The 19,833-nt window shown below is 30.5% G+C and overlaps 3 protein-coding genes and 1 long non-coding RNA gene across 11 annotated transcripts; 3 read left to right on the top strand and 1 right to left on the bottom strand.

Moving 5' to 3' along the window:
- Positions 1–2,472: 2,472 nt before the first annotated feature.
- LOC101511506 (uncharacterized) lies at positions 2,473–7,634 on the top strand. Of its 7 annotated transcripts, none has more exons than XR_012161703.1 (4): positions 2,488–3,436; positions 5,402–5,485; positions 5,560–5,645; positions 5,734–7,634. It is a non-coding gene; the product is annotated as an uncharacterized lncRNA (long non-coding RNA). The 7 variants fall into 7 exon arrangements; XR_001144530.3 differs by having other exon boundaries at positions 5,402–5,645; positions 5,734–5,773; positions 5,924–7,551; XR_012161702.1 differs by having other exon boundaries at positions 5,402–5,645; positions 5,924–7,551.
- Positions 7,635–10,175: 2,541 nt separating this feature from the next.
- LOC101511728 (lactoylglutathione lyase) lies at positions 10,176–11,177 on the bottom strand. Its single transcript, XM_004511306.4, has 4 exons — positions 11,046–11,177; positions 10,737–10,970; positions 10,469–10,544; positions 10,176–10,383 (listed from the first exon to the last, which is right to left on the bottom strand). Exons 1-4 carry the CDS (start codon positions 11,127–11,129, stop codon positions 10,346–10,348), a joined length of 432 nt encoding a protein of 143 aa, XP_004511363.1. The 5' UTR covers positions 11,130–11,177; the 3' UTR covers positions 10,176–10,345.
- Positions 11,178–11,864: 687 nt separating this feature from the next.
- Positions 11,865–14,033, top strand: LOC101512044 (pre-rRNA-processing protein TSR2). Of its 2 annotated transcripts, none has more exons than XM_073364548.1 (5): positions 11,865–12,280; positions 12,401–12,492; positions 13,034–13,148; positions 13,260–13,297; positions 13,668–14,033. In XM_073364548.1, exons 1-3 carry the CDS (start codon positions 12,079–12,081, stop codon positions 13,067–13,069), a joined length of 330 nt encoding a protein of 109 aa, XP_073220649.1. In that variant the 5' UTR covers positions 11,865–12,078; the 3' UTR covers positions 13,070–13,148; positions 13,260–13,297; positions 13,668–14,033. The 2 variants fall into 2 exon arrangements, with proteins under 2 accessions (XP_073220649.1, XP_004511364.1); XM_004511307.4 differs by having other exon boundaries at positions 11,866–12,280; positions 13,663–14,030.
- A 3,170-nt stretch (positions 14,034–17,203) lies between these two features.
- On the top strand, positions 17,204–19,583 carry LOC101512596 (uncharacterized). Its single transcript, XM_004511309.4, has 4 exons — positions 17,204–17,674; positions 18,079–18,653; positions 18,759–18,822; positions 19,093–19,583. The coding sequence occupies exons 1-4, from the start codon at positions 17,317–17,319 to the stop codon at positions 19,506–19,508; spliced, it is 1,413 nt and encodes a 470-aa protein (XP_004511366.1). The 5' UTR covers positions 17,204–17,316; the 3' UTR covers positions 19,509–19,583.
- Positions 19,584–19,833: the final 250 nt, after the last annotated feature.

The raw sequence follows: 19,833 nt of genomic DNA on the forward strand, positions 1-19,833 counted from the left end.
GGAAGATTTTTTCATTAATGTTTAAGTCATTATAAGAAAATTTCATACAAAAATTAAGAATTTTTTTAACAAACGAAAAATAAAATATGAATTGTTAAGTACAAAAAGATTAAAAATTCATATTTAAATCATCATTTGTTGAAAACTTATAATTTTTTTGCAAATAAGTTATTAAACATGTACTAAATATTAGTACAAATTATCATTCAAAAATTCAAAGGACACATAATAGTTAGTTTAAAATTAGGGACCTAAAATGAAAACAAATTTTTTTAAGGGATTCAAATTAAATGAAATTTTTTGTAGAGTCTAAAAACAAAATAGTGAGGTCTTATAGGGACTAAAATTTATTTAATTCTATACTTTATAAAAGAGAATTATAGAAAAAAAAACATTAAATAAATAAACTATTTAACATCTATTTAATTGTGACATTTCTATCATAAATAAAATATTGATATTTTATAGAGACTATGTGATGTTTTTTCTATTTGATAGAACAACAATCTAGCTTTTTTGTATTTTTATAATTTGTTAAATTTTTTTGAACTTAAATCTATCAATTTTATAAGGTATATATGTGATATAGATTTTATAAAATTTTAATATTTAATTTAATTGAATATATAATATATTTTTTAAAATACAAATAAAACATTCAATGTAAGAAAACAACCGCAAATTTGATGCTTAATTTAATTCAACTTATAATATATATATATATATATATCTACCTTGTTTGGAATATAGCCTTAATCCCGACTCTTATATATATATATATATATCATCAATATAAAAAAAAGATAACTATAATACACTAATTATAAATTTTTACACTTTAATTTTTTCATGTTATTTTTTTGGAAACAACTCGATAAAAAAGTTGTTGGAACGTATTGTTTGTATCGTTTAATGGATATGATATGATACGACAAAATATGATATGGAACAAGATAGAGACATAATAAAATAGGAATATAATAAAGAGTTATCATGTCATGCTTTTGACGTGTACATGATAATAAAATTAATTTATTATATTAAGTGTTTGATACACAACAAATAACTAAATAATATGATTTACATTTTGATAAAATAACAGATTTGTCCTTATAATCTATTTAATTTTTGCTTTCAAAATAATATTTATATATTTTTTTATAAATAAATAAATAATGCTAATAAAAATATAAATAATTTATAAAGTAATTATATATATATATATATATATATATATATATATATAAATACTTAGAAAAATTGTGATTTGTATTTCCGTAACACTTGAAGAATGACTTACTATTGTAAAAATTGTGATATATCTATCTATTACAATTGAAGAATAACTCACTATCATAAAAATTGTGATTTATCTGTCCATCACATTTGAAGAATGATTCAATGTCATAAAAATGTAAATAATTTATGAAGTAATTTTGTATACTTAACAAATCCGTCCATCACAATTGAAGAATGACTCATTATCATAAAAATTGTAATTTGTCTCTACATCACAATTGAAGAATGACTTCCTATCATAAAAATTGTGATTTTTCTATCTATCCCAATTTAAAAATAATTCACTATCATAACATCAACTAGGTTGATTAAACTATCTAAAAATTATTACCTTATTTTCTCTATATACTGGATTTCTAATGATATAATTTTTATAAAACCAATTGAATAATCACTCACTGTCATAAAAATTATTTTGTATAATCCAATCATCTCTAAAAATATTTATCATAACATTATTATTACTATTATTATTTTGTTATTTTGAATTTATATTTATTTATATATAAAAATATCATGATTATTATTATTAATATTATTATTATTAATATTATTAATATTATTATTATTATTATTATTATTATTATTATTATTATCTATCAACACAAATATATAAGAGAAAAAAAATAATTATTCTCTCTCAATTTTATCAATCAAATTTTGTAGAATTAGTATATAAAAAAGTAATTAGGCGCTAAATGTGATAGCTATGATTCACAGAGTTTTTGACAGACGGTTAACATTTAGAGAATTAAATGTTACAAGTTAAAAATAATTGGAGCATAAATTCATGTTGTTTGATAAGTCACCAAAATTGAACTCTTAACTCTCTGGTGGAATCGTTGTTCTTTGATCGATTTTTTCATCACCTGTTCTATTTTTTGAAATATAAGTAAAAATAAATATACATTGATTCTGTAATGATTTTCTGTATTGTTAAATTCGTAGCCATATTAAATTAATATGGGAAATATACAATTTTTTGGATAAACTTTCCCACGTATTATGGTAGATTAGAAGTGCAGTAAATATATTGCACATAACTAAAGTATAAAATAAAAATAAATTTAACTATATTTTACGAGAATAAAAATAAAACAAGAAAAACTTTATTATTTTTAATTTTCAACTTCAGCCCTTGAATTCCCCTTGAATTCACAACATATTGTCACTCTCAAACAATTTGTGTTTTACTTTTTCAAAATAGTAAATTGACTATTGTACAAATTCAAAATGCATCTCATCAATAAAATTAAAAGATTAATAAATAATGCCAACCAGTGTTGAAATGTTGGTAGCAGTCTCAAAAAGGGCAATGGTTGTATTGTATCTGGGGCATATGAAGAGGTGTTAGGGCAATTAGTGTGAAATGTAAGTACTAAAGTTGGAGGAAGGCATTTGCAGAGGAAGAGAAAGGAAATCTGAAATGTGAATGTTTTAGTTAAGTATTGAAGATTTGAAGCATTGCATGTTAGTTGTTGAAGAAGTGGCGCTTCTCCTTCTTCTTCTTCTTTGGGTATTATTGAATTGAATGGAATGAGGCAATGATGATGGATGGGTGGTTGTGGCGAGGCGTTTGTGTCAATGTTGTAGATTCATTGTATACACGCAGTCACCATCATCATCATTATCTCTTTCTGAGCCTCTTTCCGTTACTTACTAGTTTGTGAGGCTTTTAGGGAATTACTTTCTCTCTTTGCCAATGATCATTCATTCCTATTTCCTATACCACCATCATCAACTTCATCATGGAAAATATGGGGACCTTATCTGTCTTTCTTTTTCTTCTTCTTCTTCTGGATATAACAACAAGGCAGTGATGATATCATCTTTGTTTCATGCAGCATGGATCTGTCATTGGCTAAGGCGCTCAAAGTCGCAGCCATGCTCTTCACTATCTGAGCCTCCTATCCTATTCTTCATATCATGCTATGCATCTTTTTTTTACTTTTCCCCATCTCCCACTTCTATTTATGCTTTTCTGCCATTTCTGACTCGCTCATATTCATTATTAGGGTTTTCACTCTCTCTATTTCTGTACTCTTTCAAAAACATCCACTTCACGGACAACTTTGGAGCTGCCACTTGACCTACTTTGGTCATTTTCAATCTTCTAATCAGGAAGATCGATATTAAGGTACAACAAATCTTCTAATTGATGTTGAATGTTTGCAAAATAGGATGGCTAATAGTTATAGTTATAGTTATAGTTATAGTTATAGTTATAGTTATAGTTATAGTTATAGTTATAGTTATAGTTATAGTTATAGTTATAGTTATAGTTATAGTTATAGTTATAGTTATAGTTATAGTTATAGTTATAGTTATAGTTATAGTTATAGTTATAGTTATAGTTATAGTTATAGTTATAGTTATAGTTATAGTTATAGTTATAGTTATAGTTATAGTTATAGTTATAGTTATAGTTATAGTTATAGTTATAGTTATAGTTATAGTTATAGTTATAGTTATAGTTATAGTTATAGTTATAGTTATAGTTATAGTTATAGTTATAGTTATAGTTATAGTTATATCTCTTGAACTTCTCTTTATTGTAGCATTAGCAATTAGAACTACAGGAATGAATGATAGGCTATTGTTTTCATGGTTGATAACTGCCACACATTGGGGAATGGTTTGGTTTGTTGAATTGCTGCTTCTGGTTTGTTGGGTATTGAGTTGAATGAGGCAGTGATGATGGGTGGATGGTTCTGGCAAGGCGTTTCTATCATGTTGACGCAGCCAGCCATTTCTCTCTCTTTCTGAGCCTCTTCCTTTGCAAACTACTCACTAGTTTGTGAGGCTTTGCTGCTCTCAGAGATGACTCTGTCTGTCTCGGAGTTGCTCTCATGGCCAATGATCATTCGTGTCTCTCTCTCTCTCTACACACACACAAACAACAACACAACCATGCTCTCACTCTCGCTCTCATCAAAACCAAACCAAACAAAATCCATCATGATCTTCTTTCTTCTTCTTTCGGATATAAGGAGGCAGTGATGATATTTCCTGCAACTGATTCAGACATTGTGAGTGAAGTAATGAGCCATGTATTGGTGAGGCAACTTCATGTCTGTTGGTTCTTCCATAGACACACGCAGTCACAGCCATGCTCATGCTCCTCCTCTTCACTCTCTACTCTGACAAATCACCTCAATCTGAGCCCCGTCTTGTTGTCTAATAGTGTCACTATAGCATAGCAGAATTTGAGCAAATTGCTATTTTCTTCGATCCATGATTGACAACATTGTTTCAGTCATCTTCTTGTCTTGTCCCTTTGTTGAACTCTTCTTCTTCTTCTTCGGGTTTGTTTGTTGGGTATTATTGAATTAAATTGAATCGAATCGAATGAGGCAATGATGACGGATGGATGGGGTGGTTATGGAGAGGTGTTTGTGTAAATGTACATTGTAGACACAGCCTCCATCATCTCTCTCTTTCTGAGCCTCTTTTCATTACTTACCTTGTGAGGCTTTGAGTTTCTCTCTTTGCCAGTGATTATTGCTACACACCACCACCAACAACAAAGCCTGGCTCTCTCTCTCCCTGCTTCATCATCATCATCAAACTCATCACGACCTTCTGTCTTTCTTTCTTCTTCTTCTTCTTCTTCTTTTTGATATAAGGAGGCAGTGATGAAATGATGTTTCATGCAACTGCATGGTTCAGATCAGACATTGTGAGTGAAGAAAACAGCTCCCTCATGGCGAGGCGCTCACAATCGCAACCGTGCTCCTGCTTTTCACTCTCTTCTTTTACTCACAATACATCTCTATCTGAGCCTCTTATTCTTCTTCCACGCTTTTCATTTTCGCCCATCTTGCCCCTACGCTATGCCTATTTTTTTACTTTCCAGCATCAACTTTTTCCCCAATTATCCATCATCTGAAATTTATATTTATGCTTTTTAATAATTCTATAATAATATTTTTGTGCCATTTCTTCATAATGTTTTTTCTTTTTTTATTTCTGAGTCAGTAGTGAGAGGCTGAGGTTGATTAGGGCTTCAATCTCTCTGGTTTCCATCTGAATCAATGATAAATGCACAGACAAAATGCTATTCAAAGAAGAATTCTGTATAACTTCATCTCTTTCTTTTCAGGTGGTACAAACAAAACATAAGATGCCAATATCTAAAGAACCTAAACAATTGGGAAATTGATTCTGTTGATGATATGTAAATGGGGTACATTTCTTTTCTCTCAAACTGGTAAATTATGAACCATTTAGTTTAGCCAACCAAGTTAGTGGAGATGCAAGTGTCACAGCTTGGATTCCATCTGGTTTAAGCTCATTCCTGTGAGGCCAAGTAGCTTCCATTCGATTTAACTGACTTTTCATTGGAGGTGAGTGTTCAAAGTTGAGTCTTTCAACCTTTTCGACTGTCTCCTATCACTTATTTTGCATATGACAGTTGGTCTCTCATTGCCGCAGGTTCAGAGTAAATATGATTCCGGCAACAAAGAATCTCCAAGTTGTCCCTACTTTATCTTTTATTGCTTTTACGTGTGTTATCTGATAAAAGTGTTCTATCCAGAATACTGCTTCATAGTGCATACTATCATGCATAAATATGTTGTTCCTTCTTGACCTAACTTTTGGATATACCTGTTTTCTTTTCCAGTACTTCTGATTGTAGTCTTTCAAAAGTTCCACTTCAGAGTCAACTTTGGAGCTGGCCGCTATCATCAAAACTGGAAGATCCTAAAGGGACAACAAATTGGTTAACATCCTCATACCCATGGCAAAGATAAATTCATAATCAACTGAAAATTTTGTCAATCTTTAATTCAAGGTGCTCCAGCCTTGTTTTGGTATACAGAATAAATTTTATTTCTCTGCAGAGAAGAGTGATAATAATTATAACTCTAATTTGATGAAGAGATGTCGAATGTTTGCAAAACAGGATGTCTAATCGTTATATTATATCTCTTGAACTTCTCTCTTAATTGCAACATAAGCAACAAGAACTACAGGAATGAATGCTACTTGCCAGACTATGGTTTTCATGGTCGAGAACGCACACAGATTGAGGAATGGTTTGGTTTGTTGAAGTGCTGCTTCTGGTTCGTTGGGTATTGAATTGAATGAGGCAGTGATGATGGGTGGATGATTCTGGCAAGGCGTTTCTATCATGTTGACGCAGCCAGCCATCTCTCTCTCTTTCTGAGCCTCTTCCTTTGCAACTACTCACTAGTTTGTGAGGCTTTGCTGCTCTCTGAGATGACCCTGTCTGTCTGAGTTGCTCTCATTGTCAATGATCATTCGAACTTCTCTCTCTCTCTCTCTACACACAAACAACAACAACAACAACAATACAACCTCTCTTTCTTTCTCTCTCTCTTTCACTCATTCTCATCAAATCCAAACCAAACAGAACCCTTCTTGATCTCCTTTCTTCTTCTTCTTTGGGATATAATGAGGCAATGATGATATTTCATGCTACTGATTCAGACATGTGAGTGAAGTAAAGAGATGGATATTGGCGAGGTGACTTTGTGTCTGTGGATCCTTCCATAGACGCACACAGTTGCAGCCATGCTCATGATCCTCCTCTTCACTCTCTTCTCTGACAAAACACCTAAATCTGAGCCTTGTGTTCATGTTCAACATCCTCACTCATCATCATTCTCCCCTTCTTTCTAGCTTAACTTCCCTTTCTAAAACAACATTTGTTAATGTTTTCAGTCCGGCTTTGTCAAATAGTGACTATAGTGGTTCTATAGCACTACAATATACTGGAATTTAACAAACTGTTGTTGTCTACAATCTGCAATATGTCCATCACTGTTGTCAAAGAGTGCCATTATAGTCTATAGCATAGCATAATTTGAGCAAACCACTGTTCTCATCGATCCATGATTGACAACATTGTTTCAGTCATCTTGTCCCTATGCATGTTTTCTACACTTATCATTATTTCCTTTGCGTACCTTTTTTTCTCTAGTGGCTCTGTGTCTTTATGCAATTGATTTTCTTAAAAGCACTAGCATTGTGCAAGTATTGGGATCAGTTTAAAAATATAAAGGGGAGAGAAGTGGCTCGAAATTATATTGAGCAAAAATATAAAGAGGAGAGAAGTGGCTCGAAATTATATCGAGCAAAAATATAAAGAGGAGAGAAGTGGCTCAAAAGCAAGCAAAAGAAGGAGAAGAGAAAAAATTGGGAATTGCATCCAACTTTTAATATGTTTTTCACAAGAACTTGGAACTCTTTATATAGTAATGGAAGTTATTTCATATGTTTAAATTATTCGATGTGAGACTTTATCATTTATAAGTTAAAAGATAATCAATGTGTGAGAGTTTTCCAATGTGGGACTATATTTTTTTTTTTCAATTCACACTTATGGTTCAACAATTCCCAATTTGAATTTTTTAAAAAAAGTTTCTAACATCAAGTGTTTTTTTAAGATTGTGCATAAACAGAGGCTGACTTGAACATTTGTATTGTAAGTAAGAATCAAATTCAACAAGAGTGACTTGTAGTCTTGAACTATATATCTGACGTCAAACTCGCACACAACATTTTTGTAGGTTGTATTCTCAAAAGCTTGTACATTAATGGTTCTGCACGTCTATCCCAGTATAGTGAACTCTCTTGGAATTTTACCTCAAAATTCTATAGAAAACAGCTCAACTTCTACATTCATATAAGTGAGTCTATGAAGAGTACTCTTGTAGCTATGTACTCTACTCCACATAGAATATAAATCTCATTAAGAAATTCTATTACCTCATTCTTTCATCGCTTTAGGAATCATGTTTCTCTTATTTATAAAATAGCATGTTCATCTCATATCACTTCATGACTTGTTGTTATCCATTGAACCTAATTCTTGGGATCTCCAATCTTTGAGGTCGGCTTACCATCATAAGTGACTCATTGATTTATAGGCAATAGTCTCATCTTTTTGGATGTGCTTAGAACTTTTCTCTAGTTAATTCTTTTGTCAAAGGATCTGCTAAATTTTCATTAGTGTGAATGTGACTCACTCTAATCATTTTGAGAATAACTCTTAATTGTGATGTGCTTACGGCATATTTGTCATCTCTTACCGTAGTAATTACGGTTCTCAATTTTTACAATAGCCGCAGTACTATCGCAATGTATCAACATATCTAACATCAGTTTTTCCCACAAAGGGATTTCAACTAGCAAACATCTCTACCAGCAAGCTTATTCTAGCGGTTGCTAGTGCTATAGTTTCTTTGATTTCCAAGATATTGCTCTTCCAGCTATGCTAAATATATAGCCACAAGTGTCATCAAAGAAAATTTCACAAAGTGTCTCAGCTAGTGCTATCGTTTCAGACTTCATATTACTAGTGCTATTGTTTCAGACTCCATATTGCTAGTGCTATCGTTTTAGATTTGTGTTATTTACAAAGTGTCATCGAAGAAAATTTCATAATTATTTTTTGTGTGTTGGACTATGAAGCACCATACAAACGTAGACCTACACTGATAATAAATAAAAAAATACAAGTGACTAAATATAATCATATGTGTCTCTGGTGTCATGTTGTGAAGAGGATAGATAGTTTGTGGTAAATAATGTGAAATTTGTTTTGAGTTGAAGCATGGATGGGTTTGTTTTGTACAGGAGATGAGAATCGAGAAGAGGATAGATAGTTTGTGGTAAATAATGTGAAATGTGTTTTGAGTTGAAGCATGGATGGGTTTGTTTTGTACAGGAGATGAAAATCGAGAGTTTTGAGAAATATCTGCCTAATGGAAATAAAAAACAAGTTTTCTTCTTAAATAATTGATTTTCTGAATTTATTTTCCCTATATCGGAACATTAGCAATTAGAACTACATGAATGAATGCTAGGCTATGGTTTTCATGGTCGAGAAATGGCACAGATTAGGGAATGTTTGGTTTGTTGAATTGCTGCTTCTGGCAAGGCGATTCTATTCTCTCTCTCTCTCTCTCTTTCTGAGCTTCTTCCTTTGCAACTACTCACTAGTTTGTGAGGCTTTGTTGCTCTCAGAGATGAATGACACTGTTTGTCTGAGATGCTCTCATTGCCATTTCTTGACAATGTTTTTCCTGTTTTGTTTGAGTCGAGAGTGAGGCTGAGATAAATAGATTATGGTGAGGATCTATCTGATTTCTGATGAACCAGTGATGATAAATGTACTGAGAAAAGGCTCTTGAGGAATGAACGATGTTCTCTTAATCACCCACCTACTAACACTAACACCGTTACAGATTTCTTTTGTTTATTATTTTGTTGAACTGTGTATAACTTTCTCTTGTTTTTCACCTCATCTCTTAGTTTTCAGGTGGTACAACAAAACACAAGATGCCAATAGCTAAACAAATAGGAAGTTGATTATGTTGAAGAAATGAGGTTTCTTTTTCTCGCATCTCATAGACCACACCACACACCATATCAAAGTACAATGCCGTGTAGATTTTCATATTCAGAAGAATCATCAAGCCAAACAAGAACATTATTCAACCCATTTTGGATTGGATCCTCGGTCTAACCTCTGAACCAGTCACTGTACAACATTATTCATTCCACCAGGCATAGAATTTATTGATGATGACTTTTGGGGTTATTTTAATTTATCCATTCCTCATGCATACATAATAAGATGAGAGTACCTTAGTAACCACTCATTGAGAATTGGTGTTCATTCTCCCTACATGCATCACCATTCATGTTGCATTGATTCTTTTATAGAAGCAGAAAACCTTACTGAATACGGTTAGCAAAGATCCTCTTCAAATACATTGTCATGAATGCAAATATATTGGACTAAACTTAGCTCACAAGTAGCAATATCATCCATCATCAATCAAAATCAAGCTACATTTTAAGATTAGCTGGAAAATGGAAACAAAACTAATCAAGAACAAACATGGCAGAACGAGATTAATTAGTCTGTAGGCTGATGATAGAGTTGGTCACAGAAATCACAACTGGATGTAGAGGAAATGTTTTTGTAAGATTTATTTAGTGTCCTAAAATGTTTATAAGGTGCATTATTTATTATAGTTACAGAATACACATGCACACACATCAAACTAAACTAGGAGTCTTCACTGCTTGCAACCTCCAAGCCATTACCTGCAAATACAATTTTAGTCATTCATTCACAATAACAACTCCAATTTTCACTGATAAGATCGAAAAATCAATTACCCAGTCTTACCATCAGGGTCAAAGAAGAAAACTTGTTTGATCTTTCCATTAGGCAGGGATTTCTCAAAAGTCTCAATACCCATCTCCTGCACAAAACAAACCCATCCAATGCTTCAACTCAAAACACATTTCACATTATTTACCACAAGCTATCCTCTTCACCACCAGAGAGACACATATGGTTACATTCAATTTTCTTTAATGACACTTTGTGAATAACACAAATCTAACAGCATCAATTAAAAACATTGATATGATATGATATTAATATAAAATACCTTGAGAGTATGGAGAAAGGATTGAAAATTGGAGAGTGAGAAACAGAGATGATGGCCTCTGGGGAGATGGGAAGGGTCTTTAACGGGAGAGGTGGCACTTGATGGACCCTCAGGGAGATTGTTGGAAGGGTTGCGTTCAATGAGATGGAGATATAAGGAAGAAGATGGAAGGCGTAGCCATATAACCTTGAATTCTCCGAACTTGGGACTCTCCACTTCCTCAAACCCAAACAACTGATTCAAATTAAAAACATCAAATTAGAAACACGATTTTGATAAGACAAAACAAAAACAAGTTGTATTCATAACCTGTTGGTAGAATTTGGCTAGACGTGTTATGTCGGAAGACTCTCGAGATATATGGTTCAGACTCACCCCTTCTGCTGCTGCCATTTTTCTATTCTCCTTACTACAGATTTCTATCGGAAAATAATACCTATTCCTTATTACTTCTATCTTATAAAAATATTAATGGAGCAAATAATAATTTTATATTTTTAATTGAAAAATATTAGTCATTTTAATTCTTTTTCAAATTTAGCATCTATATATAATTTTAAAAAATTTATATATTTTTTAATTCAGCAAAAGATAAATTATTCACAAAAACAAGTAGATATTTTTAGAGATATATTTTAATAGATAAACTAAAGTGATTGATATTTCTTAACTTAAGAAATTAATTTATTATTTTATAAATTCGAATGACTAAATTGTTCAATCTTTACAATTTTAAGTATTGAAAGATTAATTTCCTCTTTCAATATATTTAAACAAATTCTTTTTAATTTTCTTCAAAATGATATAATTACTCATATTTTAAAATATTGTACCTAAAATGTTGATGATGAAAAATGTCAAACACATGTTAGAGAATTGAGAATTTGATATCTATTACTATCTCTTCGTTGGGGTCATGGGTATTTGATGACATAAATGAAGCATTTTTCAATTACAACATAGGAAAACTTGTGTTATTTGTCCATATCTTGAAGTGAGCTTTTATTCATTTCTATTTCTAGTTAACTAGCCCATCAAGTTGAGAATTTGATGGCATAAAATTCATCATAGGACTTGTGTATATCAACATTTTTAAAATTAAACACAAAATCAATTAATAGATACTACAAACAACAAAATGAAAGATGAACAATTTATTTCCATATCCATCCATAAATAGTTAATAAAAGGTTAGAAGCAATACGAATCCTATCAATTCGCGCATCACATCTCATACACTCCACACATATGTATATATACATATAGTTTCTCTTTGTTCTCCCACTTTTGTGTGCTGTTTGGATATCTCTCTCTTTTCCAACACAGAGAGAGACAAAGGTGCATGCTTCTCATGGATTCCATCAATTACCATTGTGAAACAGAAATACTCTCTAGGATTAGGTTGCAAGATGGTATCATTTTGCTTCTCTCACGTTGGCAAGCCCTTCAAATGGCCATAAAAAACAAATGGGGTGGCTGTGATTCCCTCCACAAATCAGATCAACTTGCTTCTCATATATTCTCCTGCCTCTCCAAATCCAATTGTTGTCCACTCATTTTTCTATTTCAATTCTGCATTTTCTTTTTCTCTTTTTTGACCCTCCATTAATTATGTCTTATATGTTTTTGCTTTTTTATATGTAATTTTGTATTAATTATTATAGCACCAGTTCGTGTTGAAGATTTAGAAAATATTCTCCATGAAGCCATGTTGCTCACATTCAACACAGAGATAGAAGATGGCAGCATTGAACAGGTATACATACACACACACAACCTTTGAAATTTGATTAATACATATTAACCAATCATGTTTAAGGAAATTTTAACTTTAGTTATTTCCTTTGAATCATTGAAGTAGGGCATAAACCTACATCACCAATGTCCCATTAGTGTCACCACAATCTTATCAATGTGAGATTTGATATATTTATTTGTATAGGTTTTGTTGTTTATAAAAAAATTAATGACAAATAAGTTTATGTTTGTATACCTAAAACAAGACCTTAAGTAGTGTTACCATTGAGTTAATCCTGATTGTATTGTATGATGCAAACATCTCATATTATCATTTTTTTATAGGTAAATGTTAATTGTTATTATGTATGTTATATTAGTAGTCAAAATTCAAAACCTATAAATTCTCAAAAAAAATTCAGATGTCCAAACTCAACCACTTGAATTATTTGAGTTACGTCTTACATATTTAATGATAATGTCTTACATATTTAGTTATGATCTGATATTGATTATCATGGTTTGAATTGTACTGATGTTTCCTAGTTATATGTTACAAGGTAGCAGAACAGTTGATAGCTATCCATGAAGATTAGTTATTATGTCAATCATCTTAATTGACTTATGAAGAAAGTTTACTCAGAAATTAATTAGTCTTTCTTAAAGGTTGCTCTGGTATGTCTCATTAGTTTACTGTTTTCTCTTTTTTATTATATAGTCTAGTTTAGTTTTAAAGGGGGAAATTCAACTTCTTAGACAAATTCCTTGGTGTATTTTTATGACTAGGTCTTTGATCTTGTTGGAGCAAGGAAATTGAACTTAAGGTAATGTATGCATGCATATTGTTCCTCTATTGCTAAGTAAACTTTGTTAATGGATACCGAAAAATTTCGGTCATGATTTGGATGGATAATTGAGTCTAAAATTTGTTTATATCTTTATAATCTCCTTGCATATCTATTACAAATTCTAGAGTTATAGGACAAATTAAACATAAATTATCTATTGTCACTCTGTAAGATTTTCTTTCATCATTCTACGAGAGTAAATAGTTTAACACTAGTCAATTTCCACAAGAAAAACCTCAACTCTTTGAGGACATTCCTATTGGCAATTTTTTGTGAACGTTGGATTACTTTGATTATGATGTGTATTAGGATTCTTGATGACATTTATAAGTTGTTTTTAGTGAAGAAAATCCATCCAATGTACAATTCCAAACAAGGAAATCGTCTGGCTGGCTGAGGAAGGTTTGATTCAAGCAATACAATTACAAATGTTACTATGAGATCCATTGTTGATGTTTTGAGCAATTTCAAGATCTCGTAGTGACATAATTAGAGATAGAATATTGACTAGAAGGGCACTATGACCACTCTTTTTTTAACATTCACTTTCTCATTGTGTATAATCTATTTGAGTTTCACCACTTTATGTGGATCTATTTCTAAAGTGTAGGACTCACGATAAATTTACCTAATAAAAAAGTGAGTGTTAGTGCGGGTGTTGAAAAAAGAATGTTACTAATATTTTCTCGTAAGAAATAGAAAACTTACTCAATAGGAGCACTATTGATAATTATAATTCTTCCATTTATAAAATTAATTCACATTTCATTTCATGTAAACTATTTATCTATTTCTAAAACATAAAACTATTTATCTAATTGACGTAAATTAATAAACCGATTAAATACTTAAGGAATTTACTAAAGTTAAGTTTTAAATCTCACTCTAATAAAAGTTCATTTTGATACCAACCACTTTGATAAAATTCAACGGAAGAGATTTTACTTCTATAAAATCAAAATTGCTGAAAAAAATATATTTAATATCCGACACATTTTGAATTATACCGGATAGATAGTGAGTCTAGTAAAATAAATTATAATCATATAATGTGGCAAATCACAATTCATATATGAACTAAGAGAAATTTAGTATATAACCCGTTTGAAATAGAATTATTATAGTAGAGGTAATCTAAGAGGAAAAAATGTTCCTTTTGATAAAACATACCCTTTCTAGCTCTAGACAGCCCTGTAGCTTATATTATCTTCAAATTTCAAAAGATGGTACAGTTTAGTTTTACAATTTAAATATGTCATATAATTAGTCCCTCTGTTTTCTAAAAGTAAAAATAAAATTAATGGTCGTCTAATTTCTTGAAGACTATTTTTTTTTTTTTGAAATATGTTTAAGACGCTACTATTAACTTATTTTTTTCAATTTTAACTATAAATTAATACTATGTGTTTTTAAAAAATAAAATTAAAATTAATGATCGTCTGGTTTCTTTAAGACTATTTTTTTTTTTGAAATATCTTTAAGACGCTACTATTAATTTATTTTTTCAATTTTAACTATAAATTAATACTATGTGTATATAGACTTCCAATTCATTTATCATCATTATTATTACTATTGTTATTATATACTTTATCGTCAAAAAATTTACTATTATTATATATTTTGTAGACATTATTATATTATATTCAAAAACCTTAAACTAGTGATTTGGAAACGGAAGGACTGACAAAATAGATAATTAATCGCTTTGGTAAGTAAAAAAAAAAGAAAATTAATGGCTTTGGATTTTGTTGCCTCAAACAAAATACTTGTGTGTGTGTGTGTTTTTATGACAATCTTTAATGGTGGTAAATAGAGTGTGATAAGTTGACTTAGTTTAATTTTTAAGAAACAAATAAATTCAAGCTAACAAAAAATATTCAGTTTAGTTTGATTTTTTGAGAAAATATAAATTCGAAGGAATAAAAAATAATTACTCTGATTTTATTCGAGTTAATTATTGTATGCTGTTATCACACAATTCAAACTAAACAAACTAACAACAAAAAAACAAGTTGATTTGTTTTATTCAATTGGTTTGATATTTTTTAACTAAATCTAGCTGCTGACATTTAACAATTTATTTAAACTTTTTTTAAAAGACTAAAAAATTAAATTTTAATCAATACTGTAAATCTTTATTATATTAAAATAAATATATAAAATAAAATATGAATATATATATATATATATATATATATATATATATATATATGTGTGTGTGTGTGTATATATATGAGTGTGTGTAATAATTAAAAATACATAAAACAACTTATTTTTTAAAATAATACTATTAAAATAAAATAAATAAAATAAAATGGAATTACTTCTAAGTTTTCACCTTTTTTACTATTATTAAATTAAGGTAAATATTCTCAACAGAATTTTTTATGGCTATAATACACAATCTCCAATAATTTAATGTCATGTCATTTTTTATACTCAAATATTTTTCATAGGTATAAAGATATATCTTAAATTAATTATTTTAAGAGATTAATACAAGCATAGTATTAATATTGAGTCAAAAGCACATAGTAATAATATATTATAAAATATATACCTTTTTGTTAAACACACTTTTAAAAGTATTTTTGATTTATATGATCTAAACAAAATTTATTTTGCAAAACGTAATTAAAAAAAATTAAAAAAATCATATTTTTAGAAAACTCGTTTTTTTTATTAAAACTACATTTATAAAACAAAGTTTAGTAAAAAAAATACATTTAGAAATGTTAATCTAAAAACATATTAAAAAAATTAGTCTAAAAAATAAGCAACTATAATCTACTTTCCCTCAATTAAATGAAGTTTATCTTAAAGTAACACATGCTTTCAACTACTTTTTTTTAGTATTCCAAAATTTTGTCACTTGGTCTTATAATAAAAGACAAATGGAGTATAAATTTTAGTCGAACTATTTTTTATTGACTCAAAAGGACAAATGGAGTGTGAATTTTAGTAGTACTATTTTTTATTGGTTCTTTTATTTTCATAAAACTAGTTTCAATAAAATTTTAATGGTTTAGTCAAATAGTAAAAAAAGAAGTATGAGATCCAAGAGATTATATATTTGATATTTGTTAATACTATTAAAAAAAGATAAATATAAATTATAAAATATAAATTTCTTTTTGTAAGTGTTTAATAAGTCTTCTCATCCTTACATTAGACAATATCTCCTCACTCTAAATATTTTTTAGTAAAAAAAAGTTAAATAAATGAAACTCAGTTTTAAGAATGCATTTATAAATGAAACTCTAAATATTTAAAGATTTTTACGATCAATCACAATTATTGTATTGTTAAAAACTTTTCATTAAAAATAAACTTTTATTATATCAAAAAGGCTTCGAAACAAATTCCATCTAATAAAAATACCTTAGATTTTAATATTTTTAAAATTAAAATTTATAATTTTTTTAAAATTTATAATATTTTTAAAATTTATAATTTTTTTAAAATTTAATATTATTTCAATAATATTAAATTAATTGAAAAAGAAATATTACACGATATCATTTATATTAATCTATTAATATTATATTAAAATTTACTTTAAACTTTATATTAAAATTTATTTTATGTCTACAAATATGTTGATCCAACCCATAACTCTTATAATAATATCTTTTATGAGATAAAAAAAATAAATACAATAAACTAAATTTATCAAAAGTCTAAACTTATTTGTTTTTATTTATAGTATCTAATACGACATGGAGTACCCATCTATTAATTAATTTGATTTGTTGAATAGATTCAATTTTGACTAACAACATCTAGTGCAATAAATAAAAAACAACACGCATTATGAGTTTCTTGTACTAGTAAAAAAGAAATAAAGACATATACTTAATATTAATACATCATCACCGTGAAACAGTAACACCATCCATCATTTTCGTCTTTGCTTCTGATTCAGTCAAACTGTCACTCTTTTTAATATTCATTTTTAATCCATACATTCGTAAACCCTAATTCTCATTTTCATGGGAAGCAAGAGACGCGATAATCCTACTGCATTCAATCTCCGTCCGGCAGCCGCCGATGAATCCGGCGAAGGATTACCTTACGCGCCAGAAAATTGGCCGGAACCTGGCGACATCTGGGGATGGAAAACCGGAAAGAGACTTCAACACAACGGATGTTTTCAAGATCGGTACCTTTATCTTCCGATGCGGTTGAGTCGAGCTGAGAAAGGAGCTTCAAACCGTAAACATAGACACATCTTTGCAAGCAAACTCTCCGTTGAACGCTACATCAGAGCCACTTTTCCTAACGCCGATGTTAATACCTTTTTCTCTTCTTTCACATGGAGGATTCCTGCTCTTCACGCTTCTCCAAACGGTTTCTTTTCTCTTCAATTCTATATTTTTTTTTTTATTTATTGAGAGGATTTACCATTTGCATTCAGAGATTTTTCCTTTTCATTTTGACTTTTGATTCATTAATTTTATCGATCTAGTAGTAGTATGGTTTATTTCGCGATTTTCGTTTGTTTTCATGGAATTTAGAATTTAGATCTCCGTTGAGTTCATTTATACTGCAGATTTTCTGAACTGACTTTAGATTTCATTTTAATTTCGATTTACATTGATATAAGTTATTTTATTGAAGAGTCAAATTTAATAACGGAAAGTAAGTTTTATTTAATAAGTAATGAATTTATTGATGTGAAAAGTACCGTTTTATGCTTCCAGTAATCACTTGGCTAAATGATAACTTTTTGTGTTGTTTTAACTGCTTGATAGGAGGCAATGTGGTGCCCATAGCTGCTGTACCTCTTCAACAGGTAGCACAGGTAATAGATTCGGGCTCTGATGAAGACGGGACTGATGTTGTTAGGTGCAAAGGGTGGAATAAAATGTGTGACAGCCTGAAGTTCGAAGTAGTAGAAAAATATTCGCCAGCCATGCCTTGTGATGTATGCTGTTCTGAATCTCGGTTTTGCCGTGATTGTTCCTGTATTCTTTGTTGCAAAACTGTTAGTTCTGCTCATGGTGGCTACAGTTATATCAAGTGCCAAGTAAATGCTGGTGACGGAATATGTGGCCATGTTGCCCATGTGGAATGTGCGCTTCGATCTCTCTTGGCTGGAACGGTTGGGAAAAGTATTGGTTTGGATGCTGAGTACCATTGTCGGCGATGTGATGGGAGGACTGATCTCGTTTCTCATGTTGAAAGTCTGCTTCAGACTTGTAAATCTATTGATTTGGACGATGAAATTAAGAAGAAGGTTTTGGACCTTGGTGCTTGTCTCTTGCGTGGTTCAACGAAACCTGTCGCAAAGGAGCTGCTGAATCGTGTTGAATTGGCAATCACAAAGGTATTTTTCAAATGAGTTTAGATGATAGAAATAAAGACTATCTTGCTTGTATTCTGGTGCTTATTGTAAAGGCTTATTATGACCAAATTTATAAGTTTGTATCAGCTGCAATGTGTAACCAATGGTGAAGATGTTAAGGAGGGTGACAATCTTATGGCCCGTTCTGAAGGTAAACGTCCTCTCCTACTTCCTAGTTGTATAGTTTTTGCTACTTTCCACTCACATCACAGCTCCTGTAGCAATGGTTGCATGCTTATGGAGGTGCATAAAACTGCATATGTCAGTTTTTGTGGGCTATTATAAGATTTTAGAAACAGAAAGTGAACATTCATCATCTATGACTTCTGTGACTGTCAATACTACTGATCCAGTAAATTCAGTTTTCTTTGCACCTCTGTATTAGGATTGAATGTTTTGCCCTTACAATCTTGCTTACCAGATCATGATGCTGAAACAATGGATGTTACGATGAATGAAAGCCCCTCACGTGTTAGATCAAGGGAGGAATCTTATGATTACCCACGACAATCGTTGAAACTTGAAGCAGAGATTGATGATGTTCTGGAGACTCTTAGAAAGTCGCAAGAGTTTGAATATAAGGTGGCAGAAGAAAGACTCCATGCACACAAGATTTATTTGCGGAATTTGTATGAGCAATTAGACTGTGAAAAGTCTGAACTGGCATGCAGGAACTCATCTCGTTCAGATACCTTGTTTCGTGCTGTCAGGGAAAGGAAGGAACAGATAAAACGAGAATTGGTGAAATTTGAAGACATGAAAAAGGTGGCCAATGGTTTTGGTAGGACCTCGAAAGATATTATAAAGGAACACTTTGGCTTAAAAATGGCAGAATAGGACTCGCTTTGGATTAACTTCTGCTGTATATATAGAATTTTTTCAATAATAAAAATAAGTTCATATGATTCTTCAGTTCCTGAAAAGTTTTTAAAAACTTGTAGATGTTTACATAGAAGTTGAATGAAAGAACTTTTGAAAAATCGAAATGCGTAAGTTAATTTTTTTATTTCTGCAAGCGAGAAGTTTAACTACACTTGCTCGAAGTTTATAAATCTTCAGAGCTTGTGACGATTTGAAACAATTTGAATACTTTCAGCTGTTTTCCCAATCGTGAACATTGAACCGTATCCACTGTGCCACCAACCTGGATTAAGGTGGCATT

The sequence above is a fragment of the Cicer arietinum genome, chromosome 8 (assembly GCF_000331145.2).
Source record: "Cicer arietinum cultivar CDC Frontier isolate Library 1 chromosome 8, Cicar.CDCFrontier_v2.0, whole genome shotgun sequence".
NCBI classification, from domain to species: domain Eukaryota; kingdom Viridiplantae; phylum Streptophyta; class Magnoliopsida; order Fabales; family Fabaceae; genus Cicer; species Cicer arietinum.

Coding starts and splice junctions, on each gene's coding strand:
- LOC101511728 (XM_004511306.4), bottom strand. CDS start 11,129: ATGGCAGCAGCAGAAGGGGTGAGTCTGAACCATATATCTCGAGAGTCT. Junction 10,971..11,045: donor TAGCCAAATTCTACCAACAG/GTTATGAATACA, acceptor AATTTGAATCAG/TTGTTTGGGTTTGAGGAAGT. Junction 10,384..10,468: donor TTTCTTCTTTGACCCTGATG/GTAAGACTGGGT, acceptor TTGTATTTGCAG/GTAATGGCTTGGAGGTTGCA.
- LOC101512044 (XM_073364548.1), top strand. CDS start 12,079: ATGCTTCTCATGGATTCCATCAATTACCATTGTGAAACAGAAATACTC. Junction 12,281..12,400: donor CTGCCTCTCCAAATCCAATT/GTTGTCCACTCA, acceptor TAATTATTATAG/CACCAGTTCGTGTTGAAGAT. Junction 12,493..13,033: donor AAGATGGCAGCATTGAACAG/GTATACATACAC, acceptor ATATGTTACAAG/GTAGCAGAACAGTTGATAGC.
- LOC101512596 (XM_004511309.4), top strand. CDS start 17,317: ATGGGAAGCAAGAGACGCGATAATCCTACTGCATTCAATCTCCGTCCG. Junction 18,654..18,758: donor TTGAATTGGCAATCACAAAG/GTATTTTTCAAA, acceptor AGTTTGTATCAG/CTGCAATGTGTAACCAATGG. Junction 18,823..19,092: donor TCTTATGGCCCGTTCTGAAG/GTAAACGTCCTC, acceptor CTTGCTTACCAG/ATCATGATGCTGAAACAATG.